The sequence below is a fragment of the Centruroides sculpturatus genome, unplaced genomic scaffold, assembly GCF_000671375.1.
Source record: "Centruroides sculpturatus isolate CEXI.00-Female unplaced genomic scaffold, Cexi_2.0 scaffold272, whole genome shotgun sequence".
NCBI lineage: Eukaryota > Metazoa > Arthropoda > Arachnida > Scorpiones > Buthidae > Centruroides > Centruroides sculpturatus.
The window spans coordinates 330,421-356,646 of record NW_019384484.1 but is presented as its reverse complement, the minus strand read 5'-3'; the positions used below and the strand labels follow the sequence as shown (position 1 = coordinate 356,646).

Below are 26,226 nucleotides of genomic sequence, written 5' to 3'. Positions count from 1 at the left end.
TTGATGGTTAATTGGTTGTTCGAATTTTTTTTAATTCAAAATTTAAAAAAATAAATAAATAAATAATTTTTTTAACGGTTTCTGTAACATCACTGAAACTTTTATAACGAAAATCCACGCTAGATGGCGACAGGGTTACAACTTTTCAATACTCTATATATTTTTTTTAATATTAGGCCTAAATGGCGCCATCTGCTTTTTTTTTTTTTTTAATAATATAGAATTAAAAATTTTAATAATTAAAATAGCGAATAATTTTTAAAGTTTATTAAAGCTATTATTTAATGCTATAAGTTATGAATTTTAAAAATAAAAATTGAACTTTTTGCGTTTCGGATACAAATTATTTTGTTAATAATTATACGCAATCAACTACGGAGTTTGGGCCTAGTTCATACACGAAATTTGAAAGTACAGAAGAATTTTCAACGACTTCAAAAGTATCTAAACGTTAATTTTGGAAATCTAAAAGACGTCAAATGAAGAAATAAACGGACTGATGCGATTGATAATCCTACAGGATTTTCAGAAACTCTCAAAACTCTCTCTTATCATTAGAGACAGCGGTTTAATAGACCTTAAAAAAAGAGGCCAAACCGTAACCTTTTACATAACTGCTCAAATATCGGACAAGATATAACGAAATTAAGAGTGGACGGAGAACATTGTTGCCAGAAAATAACCGCAGAAGAAACGGATTGTGAAACTATGCAATTGATTGGAGGAGAGAAGGGAGAACTTAAACACGGAGATACCAGGAATTTAACACTTATGTATCCTAATTTATACTTGCATGATAGGAAAGGCTCGTGCCAGGTTGTAATTTCTTCCGAAAGAGATAAGATAGAGTATACTATTAATTTTGACACGTTGCTATACCGAAGAAAAACCAAGCAGTTCCTCCCCTACTATCAGATTACCTCGCCAACGAAGAATTAAAAGAATGTTCGAGCGTTGACGAAAATCCGTTAAACGACTGTTTGCCAGCTATTTGTTTGATAAAGTATAGTGGAAAACGTAATTTTTTTAACCGCACAACTCGTCGGTGCCAAAAAGTCGCAGAATGCTTTCCAGACGAAGAAGGAGATTTGCCAGACATTGTTTACATTCCAGAGAGTAATACCTGTCGCAAATTAACCAGAGAATTAACAGAAAACGATTTTATGTGGTCTAAGGAGGGTAAAAAGGGAACGTCTCTAAGTAAGACGAGCGACTATCCCACATATGTAAACTGTCAAAACGGAAAAGCCGATCCTTTCAGTGAATTGTGCAAGTGTAATCCTGGATGGACAAGTGCCCCTTGCGATATAACTTCGTTCAATCCCTGATGTTCTGATATATCACCTGTGCACAATTTTAGGAGGAAACGATGAAAATTATTCTTTACGTCTAAATAACTTTCTAACGAATAATTCAATATTAATGCTATTTTGATGTTAATAATTGTAATTATGGTTCTCACCGTAATTTACTGTAGTCGGAGATGTTCAGAATACCATTCTGAACATTTTTAATATAATCCTTTATAAATGAATATGTCACATTCAGTTGTAAATACAGTAGCGTACTATTGGCTCAGTAAAAACTTGAGAAATTTTCATCTTACAAAAAGTAGCTGGAAGTTTTCAATTTAAAATTTAAAATGTATATTTAAATATCATATAAACTTAATTCGAGTAATTGAAAATAAACAAAATGTGCGTCTTTCTTCAGAAAAGGGAAGTGACGTAAGTAAAGCATGAAATTGGGAGAAATGCTTATGTGTAGAAGCAACTTTTATCTTGTAAGGCGACAAAGAGACCACAACTAACAACTGAAGACGAAACAGTGAAGTCGGAGGGGTGAAACAGTTCATCCAATCTCAACATGACCCATCCTAACAGTCACTCCATCAAAGACATCTCACACAGTTCACACATCTGCAGGTGGGTCTATATGCACCCCATTGCATGCAAGCACAGTCACATTAGGGCACCCCTGTATATAGGCAGCTGTTTGTAAGGCCGTGGCGGGCCTTGACTCCTCTACCTAAGCCTATTGTGAACTCAGCTATGTAACAACGACAGCTTAAGCTGTTACAATAAAGCGCGGGATCCCATTGACTGTACGCCACCCAAAACAAGCAGCCACGGGAACGAAGTAGGGACAGATGGGGAAAAGCGAGAGGCGGTTCCTTCCTCCAGCCGAGGGGAGTTTGGCCACTTTGTAACTCACTTCTTGTGGCCGACCGTTCAAGTGTAGCAGCGCGACCTTTGTTATTCATCCACCCATATAATTGTTGGCTGTGCCGAGGGGTGTAGTAGTTGGCACAATAGCAACACAAATCCTATCGAGTGATGGCCGAACAGAGCTTGGCATTTCGTTTCATATTCATATCGTGTCTTCCAACGCAGTCTTATCCAGACTAAGGCGTTGCCAAACATCCATCATAACCCTACAGTTTTCTTCCCTATTTTCCCTAACCGCCTCATGCGCTTAAGCTTAATCCGCTTCACAAAGCTTCAGTCCCAGGGATCATGTCCATATATTTCATGGAGGCAGATAATCACGCTTAAATCCACAGTTAGCTTTTGCTTAACTTCCCTCTTTCCTGTTGGCTTTTAATCCTATGTTTGAATAGAGTTGTGGGGAAGGTAGAAAAAAATCGAAAAGAAACTATAAAAAGACACCATTCAAAAAGTCAACAATGGTTATGATAAGCTAAACAGTCCCGTGTGCAACATTCTACTTTGGAAACAGTCTCTGCTTTCGGCTTTAAATGCAGTATTAGGTATTAGAAGCATTATACAAATAGTCTCACGGTGTTCCTTTTTTCAGCAGTAAACTCGAGGTCATAAGCTTGAAAAGAGAAAAAGGTCAGCGTCGGCTTTATTCAGGTATAGAGTGACTTTAATCTGTTATAGTTATAATGGAGAGAAGTCGATGAATATAGATTTTGTTTGATTGAAAAACATGCCCGACCTATTATAAATTTTAAAAAATAAAACATTGGAACGGATAACTAGACAGAAGCTTTGATTGTTTGTTTATCATCTCTCATTTCAGACAGGACAACTGTTCATCCATTCTTACTACATCATGAGGGCAGTTGACATTGTCCTGCGATCTCACACTGCTTGTATCAAATTGAGGCCTGATAGGAGCCTCTCTTTCTGTTGACTAAGTCATTTGTCACATGGATGGTTCTCTTGTGCTCGGACAGCTCTCTTTATTCGCTTCTTACTTCGTCCATCATCGAATACTTTTACCATTTTCGGAATTATTTTCTATACTCGCTAACAAAATTTAACATTCTATATCCAGATTGCGTCATTTCGCCCGGCCTAGGCGCTGACGTCATTGACGAAGCGTGTAAAAACACAGAGGCGGCTGCAGAGAGATAACACGTGTTCTCTCTGACAATGTCACCGCTGTATTTATCACTAAATACAGATAGCAGTTATAATGTTACGGTAATTATCCGGTTGGCCGACTGTGAGAATATTAAGCGGTTCTTGTGGTCATTCATCACGTGGGGGCACAGATGGTCCGAACGTGATGACGATGTGCGGGTGCAAGACCCACAGTCGATGCACCTTTGTGTGGTTGAGGACAGTGCTGATGTATTACGTGATGTGGTCAGATCAGTAACGACTTTCTATTCAATGCACAACCATCAGACCCAGTGGCAATTCTGCTTGTCACCTAGTCGAGTTGACAAATATCTCTCGGCCTGTCAGTCAGTATTTTCCTATTGCCAATCTCTCTGCACTCTGTGAAAGTGTTGAGTGGCGTTGGAGTAATGCCTTATTCCTCAAAGTAGAATTATAGTTGTTGACTGCTTCACTAAGACCCTTCACAAAGAGCAAGGACGTTTCTCAAAATCCACTATTCTTATATGGTCAGTTTTAATCTGACCTCTTTATTTAGGCTCGTTTATCAATGTCTTTTTAGCATCTTCTTTATTATAAAGTAGGAAATTGTTAAATTATAACGGTAATCCTCCAGAAACGCGTACAATAACTTCTTCCTTTTCCCTCTATTCTTCACCAAGGCTAGAAGAATATTTTATTATTTTCTTGAAAAATTCCAATATTAAAATCTGACTTAACTCCGTGTAAGATAGGTGTTTTCTCTATTAAAATTTCTCTTTTGGCAAGCTGTTCTTTCAAAAAAAGGGGAAAAAAGACATACATTTTGTCATTTTCCCAGACAATAAAGCGATTAAATCCTGTCAAAATAAGAAAGATAAAAAGATATGATAACATTAAGAGAGGCTTTTTTTATTACCGACTTCCAACGTGTAATTACTTCATTACCAAGAGTAGATAGTAGGAATCATGTAGGGCCGCTTTGCTTCATAGATGTAGAGAACAACAGTGCTATAAAGACATTATCCTATTGAAGAGATGGCCAACTGACAGGAAAGCAATCCACAAGTCGACGACAGAAACAGCCTTTAAGGAGACGCAACCATTCGTTTTCTGGGAGAGCATTGGGTCAAGTAGAGCGCCCGAGAACATAATGACTTCAATAAAGTAATCATGGGTGGTCGTTAGAAAGAGATGTCCCCAGTGCGAGTTTGCCCGAAGACACCTTGGGAAATATCGAGAATTATTTCTTGGGAGGTCACTCTTCTTTATAATTAAGAAAATAAATGGAGAAGATAAATATGAAAAGGCACTAGAATTTCTAAAATTTATCATTATTTACGACTGTTTGAGTTAAGTAAAGCAAGTTTTAACTCAGTATTTTTCAACTTTATTCAACACGGAATTTGATTTTAAATAATAATATTTAATAATAGAAATAATATTATCAAATTAAAAAAATATATATACGATTCCAAATATCATATTTTAAGCAATAAGAGCATTTATTTATAATAAATTGAAGTCAACACCTCTTAGAAAAGTATAATTTCTTCAATTGTATTATAAATAAAACCCGATTTACAACTTTTTTACGTTAATTTTCTTGATTTAAATGCAATTTTTCTTTAGAATAAACTTTAGATATATTAACAATGTAATTATAGGACCGTATAGACGGTGAATGACTTCATTTAAAGAATAGACATAATCCGTTATAAAGTAAGTTTACTAAGCTGTAGGCCTATGAAGTCAGAAGAATCAGACAATCATTTGCCGCGCTCTTGGCATATTTATGCTTATTGAACCGTTATTTTTTTTATTATAAGAGCAGTTAGACTGTCAAGAAAACAGTAGAAGTTAAGCAGTGTTATAAAGCAACATTTCTTTAACTAGTAACGAAGCTAGTAGAACCACAAGAGGGTAAGGAGGGGCCGAAAACAGTAGAGTTTCTACTAAAACGTTATATAGAAGTCATGTATTTATGGCCCCTTATTGTTAAGCCAAGAGATCTTTGTCTAGAATGGAAGGCCCGATAACGCTATCGCTAATGGGTAGTTTAGAAAAAAACAAGAAAAACAAGACGTAACGAATTATGTAAAGTAATTTCCGATATTGTTTGATGCGTAAAATCTCGCATTCTATCTAAGGATGCAAACACACTTTTCTCCCGATTTTTCCGATTAAATGTTTTTCTGTAACAAATGATTAAGATTACGATTATTAGAGCTTTGAATCACTAAACGTTTGACGTCAACAAATTGTAAGATATTTCTGCACCGATTCTTTCTTAATTAGATTATTTTAGTTATTAAAATGTCACAGAGATTAATTTCTCCTTCGTCCAACTTATATATATATGCCTGCAACTTAACAAAATGTCATTCAAGCAAAAGTGGTCGCGATTATGACCCAAAACAAACTGACAATTATACATTTTATTTAATTATACTCAATTAAAATTAACTGAAAAGTTATGGAAAAAGTCTCCTCTAGTGCAAAAAAATATATATATATATCCTTAATATGTGAGTAAAAGATAAAAATATTTATACTTGATAATATTAAGAATTGTAAATGTATTTTATTGATAATAATTGTAAAATAATCGATGTGAAATTTATAAGAATTCTCTCTAAATTCTCACCAGATGGCATTGAATTAAGACCCTTTTCTTTTCTTCTTAAGAATGATGAGTTTGGAGCGAGATCAGCTCTAATCTCCAGCCTGTAAACATAGAAGATTAATAAGAAATGCACGATTTTCACAATTATAAACTTATAAATATTGAAAAAAATCGAAAATTTTTTACATTCTTTTCTAATTTCTAAAGCATTTCTAATGATTTATAAAGAAAAAAACAGAAAAAATAAGGACTGCCTTACCTTTATATTCAGATTCATCTTTAGCGCTAATTCTAAATAGAATTATTAAAGTAATGCAACATGTTTAAGGTCTAGTTTTATTTTAAAATCATTAAATTGTCTTAGAGTTTAGAAAATACAATATATAAGCTTTATATTTTCAATTTATTTGGAGTTAGAGCTATAAAAACCACGTACTTCTTCATCAATATTCCACATATTCATATCGGAGAATGATACATTTCTGATTATTCTTTTCTAAGAATTTATTCTTGAAAGAGAGTTTCTTCTTAGATATTAATTTTAATATTAGATTCTACGAAAGATTTCTAGTAAAATTCTAAAGATCCTATTCAATTCAAGCATTTTTTGATTAGTTTTTCGTTTCTTTCTTAAACGGATAAGAATTTATGAAGTAAAGTTTATATTTTGAGTGTTATATGTTTATTATTAATTAATTAAAAATCTTTTTGATTATTTCTCTTAAAGAATAATAATAGATATGTTCTTTTTTCTTAGAGATAAATAAGAAGCAAGAGAGTGTACTATACATTAACTTATGGAGGTTTATTAAGAGTAGGCCTACAAATTAAACAGACTCTAAGGATCACTAAAATGAATCAATTATTTCCGAAGATAATAAATTTGTATTATTTAGCAATATAAAATTACAAAGAGTTCAAATCTTTAAAATTTTATCATTTTTACATCTTCACCATGTAAAATTCTAAGAAGAAACTATAGAAAAGTAATCAGAAATATGTCACTCTCTAGCGTAAATAGGTAGAGTATTAATGAAAAAATACACGATTTTTATGGTTATAACTATAAAAATTATAAATATAAAGCTAATTTATCATATTTATTAAATTATAAAACATTTCCCATGATTTATAAATAAAATAAGAGAAATAAAATCTATTATTGGTTAAAATTAGTGTAATTTTTACTTATTTTCAATTAAAGTTAATCAAAAAACTTTTCATATGTATTTAAACATTATTTACATATTTTTATTACCAAAAACGCTAACTTTTAAATTTGGAAAGGATAAATTTCTTGACCATTAACGAGGCAATTTAATTAAATTAAATTGACAATTTTCGTTTTGTCGAGAACTCAATGTAAAATTTCGCTTCATAATATTAAAATTTTTAAAAATATTTTAAACGTTTATGTATAAAATATTTTTATATTATCTCTTATATATGTTAATATCAATCTTTATAGTGAAAAATAACCTTAATCATGCCACAAAATTTGATACTTCGAAGCTGTTGCATGAAGCATTACAGATAAGTTAACTCATCATTAATTTGCATTCTAGATTATTAATGGCTAAACAAAGTAGGAACATATGGTAAAGTGTGATATTTATTGTTAGAAACGAGCGTAAAAAACCCTTTTCTACAGAAAATGACCCGAGATTAGTGTTTGCAAATCACGTCTCATATGGATGACAATCATAGGTCGTCTTAGTGACAAAGTGGACGAACAGATGGTCCGAGTGGGAGAAGAACTGTAACCAGGGATCTGGTAAATGTTTGTCACGACCCTCTATACCTGTCGATGGGTACTGGACTTCTACATCCATTTCTCTTCCGTTAAATTCGATGAAAACCACTCTAAAAAAACAAAACTATCGTATCGTTCGAGTGTGTTTTTTTTTCTTATTTAAGAAAAATGTAAATTAAATTAATCGTAATTTTTTTAAATAATTAAATTAAATAATGTTTAAATGTCAGTTTTAAACAATTTCTTTTTAAAAATCTTATTTAATTTAAGCATTAAAAGATGGGAAATATGTGAAGAGATGACGGTGTTAATTTTAATACTAAATATGTATTAATTTTCTATTAATAAGTCTTACACGCAAGAGTTACACTTAGGAATATTTTAAAGATTGCAATTTATAAAGCTGAATATTGTCGCGAAAATATTGTTTTTGTCTAAAATAACACATTTCGTGCCTTTTTAGGTTGACAAACACCCGTATCGTTTTACACCAAGAGCACAGAAATTAGTAAACAAATCTCGTATTTTCTATGAGACATTTGTTAAAATTTACTATTTATTAAGCTAAAAATTGCATTAAAAAGCATAATTTTCGGTTACAAGTAGAATGTTTTCTGCCTTTTCATATTGACAAACAACATCCCTATCATTTTATAAAGAAGAGCACATAAATTAGTAAAGAAAATACCACATTTTCTAACTTCCGATTAATCACATCTTTATATTTTTCTTCAATTAAATCATTTAAAATTGAAATTAAAGTGATACTTTTTTAAGATTTTCTTTACTTTAGATAACGATAGATAACGTTAAACACTCAGGCCTTTAGGCCAAATTTTATCTACAACCTACCTTCGAAATACCGAAGAGACTAGCCAATGCTATAAAAGTATTATACGACATTTTATTATATAAAATAACGAATGTCAGACAAGTAAATACAGCTTTCAGCTTTACTTTTAACTGTTTAGATGGACTTTTTAGCACGAAAGGTTGTTAACAAGATGGCGACCACTCGAATGTATAATGAGTCGACCTGATTGCTTTTGACATTTCCAGTAACAACTTCTTGATGGAAGCTTTTAGTGTGCAAAATGTATTTTTTCTAGCAATTTTTTAAATACCGGAACCTCTCAGGGGAGGTGAAAGAACGATATATGTATATATATAAAAAATATATATATACATACATAAACATAGACATAAACATAGTCGAATCCAAAGTAATTTGTAATTCTTTCATCTAGGGTGAGAGAAAACGAAGATTTTGATAATTTCTCTTACGTATCCCCGTCACCTTTCGTGTCTAAAGTTGTTAAGTCAACAATGAAATATTTTATGTGACATGAGGACGAATAGGTTCGTAAAATTAAAGCCTAGTACTTAGCTTAAATAGAATGAAAGCTGACTTGATCTCCACTTTCCGACTTCTATTTTACGCTCTTTTATTTACTTATAAGATCATTTTACGAGAATTACTTTCGGTTACTCTTAAAATTCTTGATAATTATTTTGACGTAATCCTTGAATAATTAATTTTGTTTATCCAACTCCATGTTGTTTTCCTATTGGTACGTGTGTTTTTACGTGCGAAAACGTAATCCAAAATTTAAAAAAAGAAAGCGTTTTCGGGGCTATTTACCATAAGATTCTTACTGTAAATAAATTTTATTACTTTTTTTTCGTGAGTTTATATGGAAATTATTATAGCTTTAAGAGATGAGGGTGGCCTCTCGGATGAATCGAATTCGTTCCTGTTTGAGAAAAACCACTGATTTTGTAAGGAGGTTTCGAAATTTTCCACATCCTCCTATAGAATAGATACAGTACGTAGAGATTGCAGAATGGTGGAAGAGGGTGGAGAAAAGAAACCTATTCCTTATTGCCATTTCGACCTTGGTGAGGGGAGAAGTCTTTCTGCTTCAAAACTCTGATTACAAAAAATTGAATTTTTTTTCCTTTTTTTTCAATGTTATAAAAATCAACTGTAAAATTGATCTTAATTTCTGTATAAAATCCGCATTTATATGTTAAAAATTGAGTTTTATTAACACTCTGTTTTAATTAATTTCAGTTATTATTATTTATTGATTTATTCCATAGTATTTTGCTTAATTTTTTTAGTTTAATTGCTGCTAATTAAAGTTAATTTTTTAGAGTTACTTAGAAAATTCGTTTAGTTTTCTAATTGTATTTACATTTAAATAGTTTAAAAAAAATTGAATCAATTATACTTCCATTGCGTTAGGAGAAAGCTAAGTGAGCATCACGTATCGTAATTTAATAGGAAGAATTAAAAGAGAAGAGGACACGTGCCCGCATCTTTGGCAAATCCCGCAGAGAAGTGTGATTGCGTGTTCATCTACAGTGGTAAACAAGCACCACGTGACTAGGAAAACTCAGCTGTCTGCTTGGTCTCCTATCAATGCACGACAGGCCCTACTCCTTCCAGTCCATTCGGGTGGAAAATTCGTTTTCTCTTTGGTATCGCGTTTAGCTTTTTGACACCGCAGGTGTGAATCGGACATGTGAATGGCGGATGGGCGATCACAATTTCCTGCTTTTTACATATTCCGTCCGACAACTCTACCCTATTGACGAGTCCTATAGAGTTTGCTATCCCCGATGCAGTTAGTGCCTCGTAAAACGCCTTCACTAGATCTGTGGCTTCGTTTTAGTAGGACGTATTGTGCCCTCCTATACTTACATAGTCGTCTGGCTTGTTACTGGTGCTTAAAGATACAGCGTTAGTGGAGTAGATGGCCCTTGTCTAAATTCGCCATACTCCTTCCCGAGGTTGTACTTAACAAAGGCTTTTTGAATTGATTTATAACAGGCTACTCTTAATGGAAAGAAAAATTAAAGCTAAATCTGTCAAAAATTTCGTATAAAAAGTCAAATTGATTAAACATTTTTGAGAGGTGAGCTTATCGGAGATTAATTAGAAGCTAGGAACATCAAGAGAATGGCGATATTTTCCAGATAAAAATAGTTTGCTTGGAATTTGTTGTAAACCTCATACATCTAAGCAAATTTCCAGTTACAGAATCGATATCAACAACTCGGATGCACATCCCAATTTCGTAGAAACATTTGAAATTACCTAGAAAGCACCCAGACGAAGTATCTGAGAAAAGAATACTGCATGTTCCTTCCGAAGTTATTGAAAAGTGGGACTTTGAAACGCCATAGAGACACAACACCCTCCGGAAATTCCGACAATAACTGCAGACCAATAAGATGCTCTTATCCGTTTTAAAAGGAAGCACCACCGAGCTGCGGTTTTTTATTCTTATTTTTTTTATTCCTTTCACCAGAATTTCAAATTTCTCAACATGTTAAATGCAAGCAAACTGCTACAATTGGAAAAAAAGAGGGAGAGGAACAAGCGAGGGAGGGAGAGAACTGCGAGACTGGAAATGAAAGAGAAAGGAGTATGAATGATTCGTTCACCAAAATCTATTTAGCTTTGGCTCACTGAGATTCATACTGATTCGATATCGGACAATAATATGCAGGAGGCGCCATATACCCGCCGAGTTCGGGAGATACCGTTGGAAAATCAATGTGGTATTTTGTAGGCAATTTACACTGACAAATCCCCCGACAACTCGGGCCATCTTACTGTAAGTGCTGTAAAGAAATCTGGCTGACAGCGTACTTAACTCGGGCCTTTCTAGGCCCATTCACATCTCGTGGGTACATTCAATTAGCGCCTTTTTTTTTTTATCTCTAAACCTGCTCTAAACTTTCCCACTCCTCTTTTAAAGCGATGCAAACGGCTTTAAGTCGTATGGATTCTCAATTACTCATCACGTGTGGATCGTTTTTAATGTTATTTTTCTAGTTTTTTGTACCGCGAAAATATAAATAAATAAGCCAATAATTGATATTTAAAGATAATTTAATTTTAAGACATTACTTTGTTAAAAATGGGGCATTTTTAACCACTATAGTTAGCTTGATATAATTTTTGTTAATTCTTTTCTAGGTTCAACCTTGGTTCAACTGTTCAGATTAATATCTTTATCTTAACTAGTATCGATATCACGAAATTTTATCCGAATAAAACCTTTACTTACTTCATCAGGGAGGCGTAAAGTAAAGCTTGTAGGAAACCAAACAGCTCACTTGACCCAATAATAAGAGGGTTTAAAGGAGGACAGATAATTTAACGGCATTAATCACGTGGATTATTTGAATAGCAGATCTGGGAATAAACGCTGTAAGCAACTCTCACGAGGATTATTTATATAGAAGATGGAGAAATTTTGCGATTTCCATTCATCACACGATCGTAATTTTAACTTAAAAAGTGAGCGAAAGAGAAAGAAAATATGAAGAAAATAAAAAATATGTCACTAGCTAATTTCGTAAAAGAGTTAATGATGTGAAGAGTTGTCGGGACGTCGAGGACAAATGACATCAATTCCGATGCCAAAAAGGGGGCGACTTTAGTGGGTTAGCTAATGCAACAATCGGATTTTTATTGGAAAGCGCAGTTTGCTTTGCCACTTCCTATTGGTTTGTGTCGAGTCGTCGCTGTCTGTGGCACGAGTGAAGCACGACTGCAGCCAGAGAAGGAATCACAGTCATCTAACGGTTACACTTTTCAGTGCGACCCTCGACGAGCACGTGTTGGGTGACACCGACACGGCCCTAGTTGCTGTTTCGTCCGCCAAGGGCGCTGCCATCACCACTTGCACCCGTCTTCACTTACTCGCTTTAGCAATCGTGCTTTAGGAGCATGTTGGAGTTAACTGTGGTGTTTTAATGTCATGCAAATCGTTAACATTAATAGTAGTCGTGTAATGACTCCAGCCAAGAGACGCGATTAATGTTATATCGAGTCGAACTTGGTCAGTCATTGGATAAAGAGGTAGGTAATGATATATGTGATACTAAGTTCATTTGCTTGTAAATGATTTATAGCTGGGTAATTCGTAGCTTTGCGTAGGTCGTCTTACTCCTTTATATACCTCTAAATTAAAAATCACTTCCGCATTATCATTACACGACTAAAGGCGAACGAAAACTTGCTGCAACTTCTAACCTAACTTACTTGATGAATCGAACCGATTTTAATAACAAACCCCGTTTTTCCGTGTTTACAAAAGTTATATTTACTAATACAAACGTTTAATTCTCTTACGGGATAGTTTGGAAAAGTTTCTTAGTTGAATCTGATACAAAAAACTACTGTTTCAATCACGTATATCTGTCGACGTCTTTAACACGAAAAGTAAAGGAGGACGTAAATGCTATCCAAAATGAAGTAAGACAAGCCTCTGGCTGTTTCGGCGATCCAATAGACGTTATTGCTGTGGAGTTGAAGTTAACAGTCGCTGCTGGATTAGTTCGATGCACATTAAAGGAAGCCGCTAAACATTTCGTCCAACTAAGGGACAAATTAGCTTCGTACCGTATCTCGGGGAGAATGCAATTCACCCCACCTGGACAGCCAGATCTTCTCCAATGGAAGTGCAGCCACACTAATGACGTCATCAGAGACAGTGGCAGCTTCTTAAATAAGTAGGCTACTTGCTTACACGTCGAAATTGTTTTGCTTTATTCCATGCAATTTGCTAGCTTAATTTCTACTTTGAATTATTTATGTTGCCGGTAAGTTTATTCTTTTTTTTTCTTTATAAAGTTTCTAGTATTTCTCATCTAAAATCCCGTTTTTCTTTCTTTTTTATATCTTGATTATTAGCTATTTTGTAACTATTCATTTTATTTTTTTACTAACATTACTAAGAGGGAGCGTATCGTGAGAGAATTTGCATTCTTAACTAAACTGAATTTTAAAACTATTTTAACTTAAGAATATTCTCTGTACAATTTTAGAACTTAAACCTTTCGAAACAAAGGGAAAGGGTTTTTCAATTTCCTAAATTAGCACCGAGGGATTCGGGGTCATTCCCTAGTATATAAGTTGAACCTGGAACCGACCTTGAGTTTAGTAACTGCTGCGAATCTTTTCTGTTACTTCGGAACATGTTTGTGACAGATATTTTATTAAATTGCCTTATTTTTTCTATCATTTTCAGATCTTTCGTTCGAACTATAATTAGTTAATAAAATGGAAGCGGGACACTACACCGGAGAGGGGAAACTTCCTCCGTCGACTTACTACAATTCCCTATCTGGTTCGGCTTGTTTCCCTCTCCCACTTCTATACAATCAAATGAATTCCTATCCCTTTTTCTCCGGTCCATTTCTACCATTACATCCTTGCGTACTACCACAGCACGGTCTACAGGATTCTGCAGCACTCACCACTCCTCGCAACGTTTTAGCATCGAGAGACTTGATGAAGAATGCCGAAATGGCTATGACACCCGTGACATTCGACTACGTTCAAGCTAGACACAGATCTTACAAAGAAAAACATCAAAATGACGTCCAAAGATTAAACATCAGGCAAGCTAACTTGGCATCTATGCTGGGAATGCAAAATAATAACTGTGTCCCAGACGTCAAGAAAGTAGAAGCGGAAGGAAGCAACGAGGTATATCAAACGGAGCAGAAACCCTGTGACATCACCCCCAGAGTACAAAACGAAGGCAAGATAACTGAAGTTGGTCAAACCACCGAAAATGGTGAGTTATATTTTTCAAAAAATCAACATATATCTTAACACACGAATAAATAAATCTCGGGTTTATTTACGGTTTTAAAACTTATAAATATATAATTAAATATAAGAATTATATACAGTTTAAAGTGTAAATTTTTAAGATTTTTGTACATCTAGAACCTCACTAACTCTATTTTCTATACCTTCCTTTACACGCGTACAAAATGAAAGCACTACTGATCGCAAATTAGATTACTAGAGGCTTTAATTCGAAATTTAAAGTAAAAAAAAAAAAAAAGAAACTATTAAAATATTGAAGTTGAATAAGAGATTTGCGAATATTATGCCTAAAGGCTTTTTTTCAAATATTTTAATAAAATTTATCGATAACGGGCCTCAAGCATTTAAATATTGCACGGTTTAGAGAAACATGCCAAAGATGGTAATAAGAAGAGGAAAACCGTGACAACGTGATCAATCATTTAAGTCACGAACCGCAAAGTTTTATCAGAGTACATTGATAACTCTCTTTTGACCATATTTGGATTTATTTTCTTTTCTTTAAATCTTAAGAAAACCTTAGATTTTTCAGCTTGATTAGTTTGTTTTAAGTAGTCGAAAATTAGAATAATACAAAAAGTCTCTAATCTGCAGAGAGACTAATTACAAAGAGTATCGATCACCGAGAAGGGAATAAAAATCGATTGATCAATGTTTTCCCTGTTTGGGATTATGCGAATATAAAACTTTTTTTTAAAACAAAAATTTAATGATATACCGTAATCTAAACCGTTATTTGAAGGTAAATTGGAAGATTCTTTCGCCAAATTAATAGGTTTTAACACCGCAAAGGGTACGAAAAATCTTTATGGACGAATTGTAATTTTTTATATTTGTTTATTAAATTAATATTGATAAAAAGTTTTATAAATCNTTTTAATAATTAAAATAGCGAATAATTTTTAAAGTTTATTAAAGCTATTATTTAATGCTATAAGTTATGAATTTTAAAAATAAAAATTGAACTTTTTGCGTTTCGGATACAAATTATTTTGTTAATAATTATACGCAATCAACTACGGAGTTTGGGCCTAGTTCATACACGAAATTTGAAAGTACAGAAGAATTTTCAACGACTTCAAAAGTATCTAAACGTTAATTTTGGAAATCTAAAAGACGTCAAATGAAGAAATAAACGGACTGATGCGATTGATAATCCTACAGGATTTTCAGAAACTCTCAAAACTCTCTCTTATCATTAGAGACAGCGGTTTAATAGACCTTAAAAAAAAGAGGCCAAACCGTAACCTTTTACATAACTGCTCAAATATCGGACAAGATATAACGAAATTAAGAGTGGACGGAGAACATTGTTGCCAGAAAATAACCGCAGAAGAAACGGATTGTGAAACTATGCAATTGATTGGAGGAGAGAAGGGAGAACTTAAACACGGAGATACCAGGAATTTAACACTTATGTATCCTAATTTATACTTGCATGATAGGAAAGGCTCGTGCCAGGTTGTAATTTCTTCCGAAAGAGATAAGATAGAGTATACTATTAATTTTGACACGTTGCTATACCGAAGAAAAACCAAGCAGTTCCTCCCCTACTATCAGATTACCTCGCCAACGAAGAATTAAAAGAATGTTCGAGCGTTGACGAAAATCCGTTAAACGACTGTTTGCCAGCTATTTGTTTGATAAAGTATAGTGGAAAACGTAATTTTTTTAACCGCACAACTCGTCGGTGCCAAAAAGTCGCAGAATGCTTTCCAGACGAAGAAGGAGATTTGCCAGACATTGTTTACATTCCAGAGAGTAATACCTGTCGCAAATTAACCAGAGAATTAACAGAAAACGATTTTATGTGGTCTAAGGAGGGTAAAAAGGGAACGTCTCTAAGTAAGACGAGCGACTATCCCACATATGTAAACTGTCAAAACGGAAAAGCCGATCCTTTCAGTGAATTGTGCAAGTGTAATCCTGGATGGACAAGTGCCCCTTGCGATATAACTTCGTTCAATCCCTGATGTTCTGATATATCACCTGTGCACAATTTTAGGAGGAAACGATGAAAATTATTCTTTACGTCTAAATAACTTTCTAACGAATAATTCAATATTAATGCTATTTTGATGTTAATAATTGTAATTATGGTTCTCACCGTAATTTACTGTAGTCGGAGATGTTCAGAATACCATTCTGAACATTTTTAATATAATCCTTTATAAATGAATATGTCACATTCAGTTGTAAATACAGTAGCGTACTATTGGCTCAGTAAAAACTTGAGAAATTTTCATCTTACAAAAAGTAGCTGGAAGTTTTCAATTTAAAATTTAAAATGTATATTTAAATATCATATAAACTTAATTCGAGTAATTGAAAATAAACAAAATGTGCGTCTTTCTTCAGAAAAGGGAAGTGACGTAAGTAAAGCATGAAATTGGGAGAAATGCTTATGTGTAGAAGCAACTTTTATCTTGTAAGGCGACAAAGAGACCACAACTAACAACTGAAGACGAAACAGTGAAGTCGGAGGGGTGAAACAGTTCATCCAATCTCAACATGACCCATCCTAACAGTCACTCCATCAAAGACATCTCACACAGTTCACACATCTGCAGGTGGGTCTATATGCACCCCATTGCATGCAAGCACAGTCACATTAGGGCACCCCTGTATATAGGCAGCTGTTTGTAAGGCCGTGGCGGGCCTTGACTCCTCTACCTAAGCCTATTGTGAACTCAGCTATGTAACAACGACAGCTTAAGCTGTTACAATAAAGCGCGGGATCCCATTGACTGTACGCCACCCAAAACAAGCAGCCACGGGAACGAAGTAGGGACAGATGGGGAAAAGCGAGAGGCGGTTCCTTCCTCCAGCCGAGGGGAGTTTGGCCACTTTGTAACTCACTTCTTGTGGCCGACCGTTCAAGTGTAGCAGCGCGACCTTTGTTATTCATCCACCCATATAATTGTTGGCTGTGCCGAGGGGTGTAGTAGTTGGCACAATAGCAACACAAATCCTATCGAGTGATGGCCGAACAGAGCTTGGCATTTCGTTTCATATTCATATCGTGTCTTCCAACGCAGTCTTATCCAGACTAAGGCGTTGCCAAACATCCATCATAACCCTACAGTTTTCTTCCCTATTTTCCCTAACCGCCTCATGCGCTTAAGCTTAATCCGCTTCACAAAGCTTCAGTCCCAGGGATCATGTCCATATATTTCATGGAGGCAGATAATCACGCTTAAATCCACAGTTAGCTTTTGCTTAACTTCCCTCTTTCCTGTTGGCTTTTAATCCTATGTTTGAATAGAGTTGTGGGGAAGGTAGAAAAAAATCGAAAAGAAACTATAAAAAGACACCATTCAAAAAGTCAACAATGGTTATGATAAGCTAAACAGTCCCGTGTGCAACATTCTACTTTGGAAACAGTCTCTGCTTTCGGCTTTAAATGCAGTATTAGGTATTAGAAGCATTATACAAATAGTCTCACGGTGTTCCTTTTTTCAGCAGTAAACTCGAGGTCATAAGCTTGAAAAGAGAAAAAGGTCAGCGTCGGCTTTATTCAGGTATAGAGTGACTTTAATCTGTTATAGTTATAATGGAGAGAAGTCGATGAATATAGATTTTGTTTGATTGAAAAACATGCCCGACCTATTATAAATTTTAAAAAATAAAACATTGGAACGGATAACTAGACAGAAGCTTTGATTGTTTGTTTATCATCTCTCATTTCAGACAGGACAACTGTTCATCCATTCTTACTACATCATGAGGGCAGTTGACATTGTCCTGCGATCTCACACTGCTTGTATCAAATTGAGGCCTGATAGGAGCCTCTCTTTCTGTTGACTAAGTCATTTGTCACATGGATGGTTCTCTTGTGCTCGGACAGCTCTCTTTATTCGCTTCTTACTTCGTCCATCATCGAATACTTTTACCATTTTCGGAATTATTTTCTATACTCGCTAACAAAATTTAACATTCTATATCCAGATTGCGTCATTTCGCCCGGCCTAGGCGCTGACGTCATTGACGAAGCGTGTAAAAACACAGAGGCGGCTGCAGAGAGATAACACGTGTTCTCTCTGACAATGTCACCGCTGTATTTATCACTAAATACAGATAGCAGTTATAATGTTACGGTAATTATCCGGTTGGCCGACTGTGAGAATATTAAGCGGTTCTTGTGGTCATTCATCACGTGGGGGCACAGATGGTCCGAACGTGATGACGATGTGCGGGTGCAAGACCCACAGTCGATGCACCTTTGTGTGGTTGAGGACAGTGCTGATGTATTACGTGATGTGGTCAGATCAGTAACGACTTTCTATTCAATGCACAACCATCAGACCCAGTGGCAATTCTGCTTGTCACCTAGTCGAGTTGACAAATATCTCTCGGCCTGTCAGTCAGTATTTTCCTATTGCCAATCTCTCTGCACTCTGTGAAAGTGTTGAGTGGCGTTGGAGTAATGCCTTATTCCTCAAAGTAGAATTATAGTTGTTGACTGCTTCACTAAGACCCTTCACAAAGAGCAAGGACGTTTCTCAAAATCCACTATTCTTATATGGTCAGTTTTAATCTGACCTCTTTATTTAGGCTCGTTTATCAATGTCTTTTTAGCATCTTCTTTATTATAAAGTAGGAAATTGTTAAATTATAACGGTAATCCTCCAGAAACGCGTACAATAACTTCTTCCTTTTCCCTCTATTCTTCACCAAGGCTAGAAGAATATTTTATTATTTTCTTGAAAAATTCCAATATTAAAATCTGACTTAACTCCGTGTAAGATAGGTGTTTTCTCTATTAAAATTTCTCTTTTGGCAAGCTGTTCTTTCAAAAAAAGGGGAAAAAAGACATACATTTTGTCATTTTCCCAGACAATAAAGCGATTAAATCCTGTCAAAATAAGAAAGATAAAAAGATATGATAACATTAAGAGAGGCTTTTTTTATTACCGACTTCCAACGTGTAATTACTTCATTACCAAGAGTAGATAGTAGGAATCATGTAGGGCCGCTTTGCTTCATAGATGTAGAGAACAACAGTGCTATAAAGACATTATCCTATTGAAGAGATGGCCAACTGACAGGAAAGCAATCCACAAGTCGACGACAGAAACAGCCTTTAAGGAGACGCAACCATTCGTTTTCTGGGAGAGCATTGGGTCAAGTAGAGCGCCCGAGAACATAATGACTTCAATAAAGTAATCATGGGTGGTCGTTAGAAAGAGATGTCCCCAGTGCGAGTTTGCCCGAAGACACCTTGGGAAATATCGAGAATTATTTCTTGGGAGGTCACTCTTCTTTATAATTAAGAAAATAAATGGAGAAGATAAATATGAAAAGGCACTAGAATTTCTAAAATTTATCATTATTTACGACTGTTTGAGTTAAGTAAAGCAAGTTTTAACTCAGTATTTTTCAACTTTATTCAACACGGAATTTGATTTTAAATAATAATATTTAATAATAGAAATAATATTATCAAATTAAAAAAATATATATACGATTCCAAATATCATATTTTAAGCAATAAGAGCATTTATTTATAATAAATTGAAGTCAACACCTCTTAGAAAAGTATAATTTCTTCAATTGTATTATAAATAAAACCCGATTTACAACTTTTTTACGTTAATTTTCTTGATTTAAATGCAATTTTTCTTTAGAATAAACTTTAGATATATTAACAATGTAATTATAGGACCGTATAGACGGTGAATGACTTCATTTAAAGAATAGACATAATCCGTTATAAAGTAAGTTTACTAAGCTGTAGGCCTATGAAGTCAGAAGAATCAGACAATCATTTGCCGCGCTCTTGGCATATTTATGCTTATTGAACCGTTATTTTTTTGATTATAAGAGCAGTTAGACTGTCAAGAAAACAGTAGAAGTTAAGCAGTGTTATAAAGCAACATTTCTTTAACTAGTAACGAAGCTAGTAGAACCACAAGAGGGTAAGGAGGGGCCGAAAACAGTAGAGTTTCTACTAAAACGTTATATAGAAGTCATGTATTTATGGCCCCTTATTGTTAAGCCAAGAGATCTTTGTCTAGAATGGAAGGCCCGATAACGCTATCGCTAATGGGTAGTTTAGAAAAAAACAAGAAAAACAAGACGTAACGAATTATGTAAAGTAATTTCCGATATTGTTTGATGCGTAAAATCTCGCATTCTATCTAAGGATGCAAACACACTTTTCTCCCGATTTTTCCGATTAAATGTTTTTCTGTAACAAATGATTAAGATTACGATTATTAGAGCTTTGAATCACTAAACGTTTGACGTCAACAAATTGTAAGATATTTCTGCACCGATTCTTTCTTAATTAGATTATTTTAGTTATTAAAATGTCACAGAGATTAATTTCTCCTTCGTCCAACTTATATATATATGCCTGCAACTTAACAAAATGTCATTCAAGCAAAAGTGGTCGCGATTATGACCCAAAACAAACTGACAATTATACATTTTATTTAATTATACTCAATTAAAATTAACTGAAAAGTTATGGAAAAAGTCTCCTCTAGTGCAAAAAAATATATATATATATCCTTAATATGTGAGTAAAAGATAAAAATATTTATACTTGATAATATTAAGAATTGTAAATGTATTTTATTGATAATAATTGTAAAATAATCGATGTGAAATTTATAAGAATTCTCTCTAAATTCTCACCAGATGGCATTGAATTAAGACCCTTTTCTTTTCTTCTTAAGAATGATGAGTTTGGAGCGAGATCAGCTCTAATCTCCAGCCTGTAAACATAGAAGATTAATAAGAAATGCACGATTTTCACAATTATAAACTTATAAATATTGAAAAAAATCGAAAATTTTTTACATTCTTTTCTAATTTCTAAAGCATTTCTAATGATTTATAAAGAAAAAAACAGAAAAAATAAGGACTGCCTTACCTTTATATTCAGATTCATCTTTAGCGCTAATTCTAAATAGAATTATTAAAGTAATGCAACATGTTTAAGGTCTAGTTTTATTTTAAAATCATTAAATTGTCTTAGAGTTTAGAAAATACAATATATAAGCTTTATATTTTCAATTTATTTGGAGTTAGAGCTATAAAAACCACGTACTTCTTCATCAATATTCCACATATTCATGTCGGAGAATGATACATTTCTGATTATTCTTTTCTAAGAATTTATTCTTGAAAGAGAGTTTCTTCTTAGATATTAATTTTAATATTAGATTCTACGAAAGATTTCTAGTAAAATTCTAAAGATCCTATTCAATTCAAGCATTTTTTGATTAGTTTTTCGTTTCTTTCTTAAACGGATAAGAATTTATGAAGTAAAGTTTATATTTTGAGTGTTATATGTTTATTATTAATTAATTAAAAATCTTTTTGATTATTTCTCTTAAAGAATAATAATAGATATGTTCTTTTTTCTTAGAGATAAATAAGAAGCAAGAGAGTGTACTATACATTAACTTATGGAGGTTTATTAAGAGTAGGCCTACAAATTAAACAGACTCTAAGGATCACTAAAATGAATCAATTATTTCCGAAGATAATAAATTTGTATTATTTAGCAATATAAAATTACAAAGAGTTCAAATCTTTAAAATTTTATCATTTTTACATCTTCACCATGTAAAATTCTAAGAAGAAACTATAGAAAAGTAATCAGAAATATGTCACTCTCTAGCGTAAATAGGTAGAGTATTAATGAAAAAATACACGATTTTTATGGTTATAACTATAAAAATTATAAATATAAAGCTAATTTATCATATTTATTAAATTATAAAACATTTCCCATGATTTATAAATAAAATAAGAGAAATAAAATCTATTATTGGTTAAAATTAGTGTAATTTTTACTTATTTTCAATTAAAGTTAATCAAAAAACTTTTCATATGTATTTAAACATTATTTACATATTTTTATTACCAAAAACGCTAACTTTTAAATTTGGAAAGGATAAATTTCTTGACCATTAACGAGGCAATTTAATTAAATTAAATTGACAATTTTCGTTTTGTCGAGAACTCAATGTAAAATTTCGCTTCATAATATTAAAATTTTTAAAAATATTTTAAACGTTTATGTATAAAATATTTTTATATTATCTCTTATATATGTTAATATCAATCTTTATAGTGAAAAATAACCTTAATCATGCCACAAAATTTGATACTTCGAAGCTGTTGCATGAAGCATTACAGATAAGTTAACTCATCATTAATTTGCATTCTAGATTATTAATGGCTAAACAAAGTAGGAACATATGGTAAAGTGTGATATTTATTGTTAGAAACGAGCGTAAAAAACCCTTTTCTACAGAAAATGACCCGAGATTAGTGTTTGCAAATCACGTCTCATATGGATGACAATCATAGGTCGTCTTAGTGACAAAGTGGACGAACAGATGGTCCGAGTGGGAGAAGAACTGTAACCAGGGATCTGGTAAATGTTTGTCACGACCCTCTATACCTGTCGATGGGTACTGGACTTCTACATCCATTTCTCTTCCGTTAAATTCGATGAAAACCACTCTAAAAAAACAAAACTATCGTATCGTTCGAGTGTGTTTTTTTTTCTTATTTAAGAAAAATGTAAATTAAATTAATCGTAATTTTTTTAAATAATTAAATTAAATAATGTTTAAATGTCAGTTTTAAACAATTTCTTTTTAAAAATCTTATTTAATTTAAGCATTAAAAGATGGGAAATATGTGAAGAGATGACGGTGTTAATTTTAATACTAAATATGTATTAATTTTCTATTAATAAGTCTTACACGCAAGAGTTACACTTAGGAATATTTTAAAGATTGCAATTTATAAAGCTGAATATTGTCGCGAAAATATTGTTTTTGTCTAAAATAACACATTTCGTGCCTTTTTAGGTTGACAAACACCCGTATCGTTTTACACCAAGAGCACAGAAATTAGTAAACAAATCTCGTATTTTCTATGAGACATTTGTTAAAATTTACTATTTATTAAGCTAAAAATTGCATTAAAAAGCATAATTTTCGGTTACAAGTAGAATGTTTTCTGCCTTTTCATATTGACAAACAACATCCCTATCATTTTATAAAGAAGAGCACATAAATTAGTAAAGAAAATACCACATTTTCTAACTTCCGATTAATCACATCTTTATATTTTTCTTCAATTAAATCATTTAAAATTGAAATTAAAGTGATACTTTTTTAAGGTTTTCTTTACTTTAGATAACGATAGATAACGTTAAACACTCAGGCCTTTAGGCCAAATTTTATCTACAACCTACCTTCGAAATACCGAAGAGACTAGCCAATGCTATAAAAGTATTATACGACATTTTATTATATAAAATAACGAATGTCAGACAAGTAAATACAGCTTTCAGCTTTACTTTTAACTGTTTAGATGGACTTTTTAGCACGAAAGGTTGTTAACAAGATGGCGACCACTCGAATGTATAATGAGTCGACCTGATTGCTTTTGACATTTCCAGTAACAACTTCTTGATGGAAGCTTTTAGTGTGCAAAATGTATTTTTTCTAGCAATTTTTTAAATACCGGAACCTCTCAGGGGAGGTGAAAGAACGATATATGTATATATATAAAAAATATATATATACATACATAAACATAGACATAAACATAGTCGAATCCAAAGTAATTTGTAATTCTTTCATCTAGGGTGAGAGAAAACGAAGATTTTGATAATTTCTCTTACGTATCCCCGTCACCTTTCGTGTCTAAAGTTGTTAAGTCAACAATGAAATATTTTATGTGACATGAGGACGAATAGGTTCGTAAAATTAAAGCCTAGTACTTAGCTTAAATAGAATGAAAGCTGACTTGATCTCCACTTTCCGACTTCTATTTTACGCTCTTTTATTTACTTATAAGATCATTTTACGAGAATTACTTTCGGTTACTCTTAAAATTCTTGATAATTATTTTGACGTAATCCTTGAATAATTAATTTTGTTTATCCAACTCCATGTTGTTTTCCTATTGGTACGTGTGTTTTTACGTGCGAAAACGTAATCCAAAATTTAAAAAAAGAAAGCGTTTTCGGGGCTATTTACCATAAGATTCTTACTGTAAATAAATTTTATTACTTTTTTTTCGTGAGTTTATATGGAAATTATTATAGCTTTAAGAGATGAGGGTGGCCTCTCGGATGAATCGAATTCGTTCCTGTTTGAGAAAAACCACTGATTTTGTAAGGAGGTTTCGAAATTTTCCACATCCTCCTATAGAATAGATACAGTACGTAGAGATTGCAGAATGGTGGAAGAGGGTGGAGAAAAGAAACCTATTCCTTATTGCCATTTCGACCTTGGTGAGGGGAGAAGTCTTTCTGCTTCAAAACTCTGATTACAAAAAATTGAATTTTTTTCCCTTTTTTTTCAATGTTATAAAAATCAACTGTAAAATTGATCTTAATTTCTGTATAAAATCCGCATTTATATGTTAAAAATTGAGTTTTATTAACACTCTGTTTTAATTAATTTCAGTTATTATTATTTATTGACTTATTCCATAGTATTTTGCTTAATTTTTTTAGTTTAATTGCTGCTAATTAAAGTTAATTTTTTAGAGTTACTTAGAAAATTCGTTTAGTTTTCTAATTGTATTTACATTTAAATAGTTTAAAAAAAATTGAATCAATTATACTTCCATTGCGTTAGGAGAAAGCTAAGTGAGCATCACGTATCGTAATTTAATAGGAAGAATTAAAAGAGAAGAGGACACGTGCCCGCATCTTTGGCAAATCCCGCAGAGAAGTGTGATTGCGTGTTCATCTACAGTGGTAAACAAGCACCACGTGACTAGGAAAACTCAGCTGTCTGCTTGGTCTCCTATCAATGCACGACAGGCCCTACTCCTTCCAGTCCATTCGGGTGGAAAATTCGTTTTCTCTTTGGTATCGCGTTTAGCTTTTTGACACCGCAGGTGTGAATCGGACATGTGAATGGCGGATGGGCGATCACAATTTCCTGCTTTTTACATATTCCGTCCGACAACTCTACCCTATTGACGAGTCCTATAGAGTTTGCTATCCCCGATGCAGTTAGTGCCTCGTAAAACGCCTTCACTAGATCTGTGGCTTCGTTTTAGTAGGACGTATTGTGCCCTCCTATACTTACATAGTCGTCTGGCTTGTTACTGGTGCTTAAAGATACAGCGTTAGTGGAGTAGATGGCCCTTGTCTAAATTCGCCATACTCCTTCCCGAGGTTGTACTTAACAAAGGCTTTTTGAATTGATTTATAACAGGCTACTCTTAATGGAAAGAAAAATTAAAGCTAAATCTGTCAAAAATTTCGTATAAAAAGTCAAATTGATTAAACATTTTTGAGAGGTGAGCTTATCGGAGATTAATTAGAAGCTAGGAACATCAAGAGAATGGCGATATTTTCCAGATAAAAATAGTTTGCTTGGAATTTGTTGTAAACCTTATACATCTAAGCAAATTTCCAGTTACAGAATCGATATCAACAACTCGGATGCACATCCCAATTTCGTAGAAACATTTGAAATTACCTAGAAAGCACCCAGACGAAGTATCTGAGAAAAGAATACTGCATGTTCCTTCCGAAGTTATTGAAAAGTGGGACTTTGAAACGCCATAGAGACACAACACCCTCCGGAAATTCCGACAATAACTGCAGACCAATAAGATGCTCTTATCCGTTTTAAAAGGAAGCACCACCGAGCTGCGGTTTTTTATTCTTATTTTTTTTATTCCTTTCACCAGAATTTCAAATTTCTCAACATGTTAAATGCAAGCAAACTGCTACAATTGGAAAAAAAGAGGGAGAGGAACAAGCGAGGGAGGGAGAGAACTGCGAGACTGGAAATGAAAGAGAAAGGAGTATGAATGATTCGTTCACCAAAATCTATTTAGCTTTGGCTCACTGAGA

The 26,226-nt window shown here is 33.4% G+C and overlaps 2 protein-coding genes across 2 annotated transcripts; both read left to right on the top strand.

Annotated features, from left to right (window-relative positions):
• Nucleotides 1–12,370: 12,370 nt before the first annotated feature.
• Nucleotides 12,371–14,369, top strand: LOC111621528. The gene is made up of 2 exons (XM_023363687.1): nucleotides 12,371–12,608; nucleotides 13,780–14,369. The coding sequence occupies exon 2, from the start codon at nucleotides 13,812–13,814 to the stop codon at nucleotides 14,367–14,369; it is 558 nt and encodes a 185-aa protein (XP_023219455.1). The 5' UTR covers nucleotides 12,371–12,608; nucleotides 13,780–13,811.
• A 1,235-nt stretch (nucleotides 14,370–15,604) lies between these two features.
• Nucleotides 15,605–16,342, top strand: LOC111621527. Its single transcript, XM_023363686.1, has 2 exons — nucleotides 15,605–15,894; nucleotides 15,930–16,342. The coding sequence occupies exons 1-2, from the start codon at nucleotides 15,723–15,725 to the stop codon at nucleotides 16,340–16,342; spliced, it is 585 nt and encodes a 194-aa protein (XP_023219454.1). The 5' UTR covers nucleotides 15,605–15,722.
• The last annotated feature ends 9,884 nt before the right edge of the window (nucleotides 16,343–26,226 follow it).

Coding starts and splice junctions, on each gene's coding strand:
- LOC111621528 (XM_023363687.1), top strand. CDS start 13,812: ATGGAAGCGGGACACTACACCGGAGAGGGGAAACTTCCTCCGTCGACT.
- LOC111621527 (XM_023363686.1), top strand. CDS start 15,723: ATGCAATTGATTGGAGGAGAGAAGGGAGAACTTAAACACGGAGATACC. Junction 15,895..15,929: donor TTTTGACACGTTGCTATACC/GAAGAAAAACCA, acceptor CCCTACTATCAG/ATTACCTCGCCAACGAAGAA.